Consider the following 6,000-nt stretch of genomic DNA (forward strand, 5'->3'; position numbering starts at 1 on the left):
CAGCAAATGGAATTTTGTCCTTCATTGTGAGAGGGATGGAGTTTAAATACAGGGAGGTTATGTTGCAGCTGCATAAGGTGCTGGTGAGGCCACACCTGGAGTACTGTGTACAGTTTTGGTCTCCTTGCTTGAGAAAGGATATACTGGCACTGGAGGGGGTGCAGAGGAGATTCACTAGATTGATTCTGGAGTTGAGAGAATTGGCTTATGAGGAGAGACTGAGTAATCTGGGACAATGCTCATTGGAATTTAGAAGAATGAGGGGGGATCTCATAGAAACATAAGATTATGAAGGGAATAGATATCATAGAAGCAGGGAGGTTGTTTCCACTGGCGGGTGAAACCAGAACTAGGGATCATAGCTTCAAAATAAGGGAAGCAGATTTAGGATCGAGTCGAGGAGGAATTTCTTCACCCAAAGGATTGTGAATCTGTGGAATTCCCTGCCCAGTGAAGCAGTTGAGGCTACCTCATTGAATATTTTTAAGGCAAGGATAGATACATTTTTGAACAGTAAAAGAATTAAGGGTCATGGTGAGCGGACGGGTAAGTGAAGCTGAGTCCAGGAAAAGATTAGCCATGATCTTATTGAATGGCGGAACAGGCTATAAGGGCCAAATGGCCCACTCCTGCTCCTAGTTCTTATGGCTTTTAAATTGACTCTCATCCATTCTGTCACAGCTAGAAAATGCTCAAATGTCTTCTCTTACCACCCTGTTACCTTTGGTAGACCCCTGGGATCTATCCTTGGTCACTTATTCTCATTTACATTCTACACCTTAATATCAGAAAACTGTGTCAGTTTACAAATGTACACTGATAACACAGCTTTTTTACCAGTTCTTTCCACCCCATCCACTATCTTTAAGTTGCCAGGCTGCTTTCACAACATCCAGTATTAGGCGAGCAGAGATTTCCTCCAATTAAATAAAGACCAAAATCAATGCCTTCAGTTCCCACTACAAATTCCATTTCCTAGCCACTAACTGTATCCCTCTTGCTGGTAACTATCTGCGGTTAAACCAGACTGTTTGCAACTTTGGTATCATATCTGACTCCCAAGTTGAGCTTCTAACTATATACCTATGCCATCACTAAGACTATTGCCACCTCTGTAACATTGCCAGATCGTGCCCATCTCAGCTCAACAGGTGCTGAAACCACAAGCTTTTGGTCACCTGTCCTAATATCGCCTTAAATGTTTGTCAAATTTTGTTTGATAACAAAAGCACTTTGGGACATTGTACTGAGCTTGTAATTTGTGCCCTTGCAAATTAAATGATGCAAATACTCAAGAGATTTCAAAAAAGAAAATGCAACAGAAAGCTTATTTCCTAGGTTTCCCACTGAATCTCAAGTAAGTACTTTTACTGCTTTTGTTTAGAAATAGTACTACATCAGAGTAAAATGAAAAGACACATCCTGATAACCTGCAAGCATTATTCTCCATTAAAATCCATTTGAATTGAGATCTTAAAGAACATCTAAAATAACCTTACATGAGATTGAATCTCAATTTTTGTCCAAATGGTTATTGTATTACAGCTACCTGTAGTTAAAAAACACTTCAAAAGAATGGAAGTACGCATTGTAGCTGTTGATACTCACTTTTGGCTGTACTGGAAAGATAAAAATCTAACTATGAACGTTGCAACAGATAGGATGGAGGAATGAAACATTAAGGGAATTTTAAAGAGATATGCACAAAGTAAATTGAAATAACGCCCCCACCCCCCAACACATGCACAGTAATTATCTATAAATCAGAATGCCCACTAATAACTAACACCATTAATGAGGTAATTCTGAAACAAATGTATTATTTCTCATGACTGAAAACCTCTATCTAATTAAAACAAATCTTGCAACAAGGCACAAAAGGATATTAGACTGAAGACAGCTAGCCCGTCCGTGATTTATACACTTTATTGTATGCATTCAGTTAAAAAAAAGCTTTTAAATTCTGAAATGCTTTGCAAAATTGACTGAATCTGAAATCACCCTAAATAAAGTGCTGGAGCCAACCAGGCCACCAGCCCAAAACAAAAATACCACACACTAGGAATGATTCCTTGAGTATTCAGTTGCATTTGCACACGAAAGTTGGAAGAAAAAGTGCACATTTAAACTGCATTGAGTAGACATACAATTTTTTTTCCATCTATTAAAGCATTTTATTAAAATATAAGTATCAATCTATGCCATTCAATGGTGTCCAAAACAGTTTAGAATTTGTTCAATCTTTTCATATCTGCCAGAAAACAGAACCATACCCAAAATTCAGAAGTCTATCATTTAACATTAATTAAAAACCTTTTTATCTACAACAAATTTGACCAGACAGCTCAATATCAATGCATTTTTTTTTCTATAGATCACAAGTATCTTCAATAACCTTTCATTTTTTGCCCTTTATTTTTCAGAAATTGCCCTGTAAAAACAGCAAATGAAATGACATTGCGAGAGGGGGCAAAAACTCAAATGACAGAACTTAGCAATGCAAAAGAGCCGATTTAAAATTTGAAGTTACAAGATTAGAACAGCTTGTGTTAAAGCATTTCTCCAATGTTACTTCAGCACTCAGCAATTCCTAAGCAGTTGATATAATTCTATGCTAATATAAAAATATTCAAACAAAACAAGGTTGCAGCAGAATCCTTTACAGACACGAAGGAAAATGCTCTGATTTTGAAAGAATGTTTCACAGAGGGAAGCACTATAAATTAGACACCTAGACTCTATTACAATGTAGCATTGAGGTATAATTAAAAGATACAGAACAATAAAGCATTCAATATTTCAATTATATTCTCAGTAGGAACCACTGTCAACATCTGTTACATGCACCACCTCCACAAAACAACTGAATTTTCTCATCAAAATCTTCTTTTAGCATTAAAAATACAGCTTGGCATTTGAATCATTCCATTAAACTACAAGTAACTGGTATAGATCAAAGAACCTGCAATGCGTCGACTTTTGTGCTTTAAAAGGATAATCAATATTTAATATGAACCATTAAGCATTTTTTTTAGAAAGTCTGAATGACATGATCATTTATCAACCTCTTAGTGTAACACAGCTATTTTTAAATTTTGAACAAGCTCTCAATGACCATAAAAAAACTTTTCTATCGTTAAAAAAAATCAAAAGGCAGTGTTTAAATTATTCAAACCTTTTAAGAATGACACATTGATGCAAGACTGTCCAAAAATACACAAATGAACTCCTTAATCTTAGAAGAAAACATTTTTTTTTCGGGAGAAAGGAAAGCCAGGAAATAAACATGGAGCGTTTAGTCAATGTTAGACTGGGAATCCATCGGGAGACAGAAAATCCTTTAATTACCATGAATATTTAAGATTAATACACACTGCAGTTTAAAGTAACGTCATGTGGATCTATATAAAAACAAAGCCTGGCCCTTTGCTAACCCTAAGATGACCAAACCCACAATGCGGGGGGGGGGGGGGGGGGACGAACTCTCGGGGAAAAGCAGCAAAAACAGGTCGCGTTTCCCAAATGTACTGCAGATTTTACAAGGCTAGAGAAGATTCTGCAAATGTGAATTAAATAAGAGAAAGGGGGGGGGGGAGAAAAATTAGATGAAGGTCGTTTCCACACCCCAGCGCATATCCATCCAGTCGTCAGGCAAACAACCAAACGATGGGGGGGGGGGGGGGAGGAAATAACTAACCCCTGACAAGTATTCTGTACAGATTCCTGTGATGCCTGAAAGATTTTAATTAAAAATAAATGAATGCCCCCTCTTCACATCCCGATAGAGGGAAAATGGGGGGGGGGGGGGGGGGGGGAGATTGGGGTTCCTCATCCCAAATATAGATCATGAATAATTGATTTTAATTTAAAAGGCTATGCACCCGCATGATCCCTTGAAGACAAATAAAAACAGATGAAGATAAATGTTTTTCCTCCTCATCCACAAGAACATGGCCGGAGCCAAGCAGGGATGATTGCAGAGGAGCAACAAAACAACACCAAAAAAAACCCCCCCCAAACTGCGGCTCAGTCACTGAGGCAGGGATTCTCCTCACCTTTGCCGGCGGACACGGCGATGGATAGGGTCAGTAAGAGGCAGGTTATCGAGGCGGACAATTTACACCTGACGGGATTCATGCTGCTCCCACTCCCGCCGCCCGGCTGCCGATCGCTAAAATGGCGGCGCCTCCGCTCAGCCGCTCGCGCCCCGCAGCCCCGCCCCGCCCGAGCCGCCGCTGACGTCACCCTCCCGCAGCCCCGCCCCGCCCGGCGCGAGCCGCCGCTGACGTCACCCGCCCGCAGCCCCGCCTCCACGCCCCGCCGCTGACGTCACCCCCACCGGCCTCTCTCTCCCCCGTCCCCCCCCCTTGCGCCGGCCGCTGACGTCACCCCCTCCACCCCGCCCCGTCCCAGCGCCCCCTGACGTCATCCATTTGGCCCCCCTCCACCTCCCCTGTCTCTGACGTCACGTCTCCCCAGCTGGGAGCCTCACGTGACAGCTCAAGGGGCAAGGGCTCCCAGGGACAGGCCATTCAGCCCCTCAACCACAACAACAACTTATTCTATTAGATCTCATTTGAGATGAGAAATTTGTTAGCGCCTTTCATAGCAGCAACAAATATATTCATCTGAAATAAAGCAATAGTTTCCTGCAATCCCCTTTAGACCCATTGGCCTCCAAAGGCTAATCACAACCTTGAAGCCTCACTTGCAAAGAGCTACTTGGCTTCTGGGCACCTACCAAGCAGGGACCCAGGGAATGAATTAAGTTGATTGTTACATTACTGTGCCATGTTAAAGATTTCATCTGTTCCAATTGGAAGCACTCTCCCAGGTCTCAAGGAAACATCTGGAAGGCCAGCCTCATGCATTGCTCCAGCTCTTTCCTATGTTTTACTTTGTGCCTGGGGAATAAGCATGTGTGAGGATTCAAAGTGGAGAAAATTTGTTGCGGGAATAGGGCTTGGATGGGATTGTGATCGGTGCAGACTCAATGGGCTGAATGGCCTCCTTCTGCACTGTAAGGATTCCATGATTCTATGATATATGTATTAAAGGGATGAACTTGGATAAGCCAAATGTTTTTCTTTCTTTATCTGTATTTTTCTTATGTTATAAAGGCTTTTATGTATCCAAAGATATTTTATTCATAGAATTCCAACAGTGCAGAAGGAGGCCATTCGGCCGGTCAAGTCTGCACCAACAACAATCCCACCCAGGTCCTATCCCAGTAGCCCCACATATTTACTCTGCTAATTCTCCCAACACTAAGGGTCAATTTAATATAGCCAATCAACCTAACCCACACATTTTTGGACTGAAACCAGAGCACCCGGAGGAAACCCACGCAGACACTCCACCTGACGAAGGGACAGTCTGTTCCGAAAGCTAGTGGCATTTGCTACCAAATAAACCCGTTGGACTTTAACCTGGTGTTGTTAAACTTCTTACTGTGTTTACCCCAGTCCAACGCTGGCATCTCCACATCATGTCTCCCAAAGGTGGCATTGAATCTAATACTTGTGAGATTGCTTACCCAATAATCAGCTCAATGGGCATATAATAGGGGGCTGATTTAATGCTACCCCCATTGCGTTATTGCCTAAGGCAAAGCTTGACCAAACTGTCCTGTACTCAATCTTCCCAAAATGTAAGTTTTAAGTTTATTAATTAACGTCACAAGTAGGCTTACATTAACACTACAATGAAGTTACTGTGAAAATCCCCTAGTCGCCACACTCTGCCGCCTGTTCGTGTACACTGAGGGAGAAGTTAGCATGGTCAATGCACCTAACCAGCACGTCTTCAGAATGAGGGAGGAAACCAGAGCACCCGGAGGAAATTCATGCAGACATGGGGAGAACGTGAAGACTCCACACAGACAGTGACCCGAGCCGGGAATCGAACCCGGGTCCCTGGCACTGCGAGGCAGCAGTGCTAACCACTGTGCCACCGTGCCGCCCAAAAAAAGACAATGTATACTTTACTCTTTAACGGGCT

General features: G+C 42.2%; 1 protein-coding gene across 4 annotated transcripts in view; it reads right to left on the reverse strand.

Annotated features, from left to right (window-relative positions):
- The window catches only part of clstn1 (calsyntenin 1), a 75,910-nt gene extending 71,701 nt beyond the window's left edge, over positions 1–4,209 (reverse strand). For 2 of the 4 annotated variants that reach the window (XM_078238694.1, XM_078238692.1), the window contains exon 1: positions 4,056–4,209. In XM_078238694.1, coding sequence (XP_078094820.1) covers positions 4,056–4,137 — 82 coding nt within the window. In that variant the 5' untranslated portion in view covers positions 4,138–4,209. The remainder of the gene's footprint in view (positions 1–4,055) is intronic. The other 2 variants (XM_078238691.1, XM_078238693.1) reach the window with 2 other exon arrangements.
- Positions 4,210–6,000: the final 1,791 nt, after the last annotated feature.

The sequence above is a fragment of the Mustelus asterias genome, chromosome 22 (genome assembly GCF_964213995.1).
Source record: "Mustelus asterias chromosome 22, sMusAst1.hap1.1, whole genome shotgun sequence".
NCBI classification, from domain to species: Eukaryota; Metazoa; Chordata; class Chondrichthyes; order Carcharhiniformes; family Triakidae; genus Mustelus; species Mustelus asterias.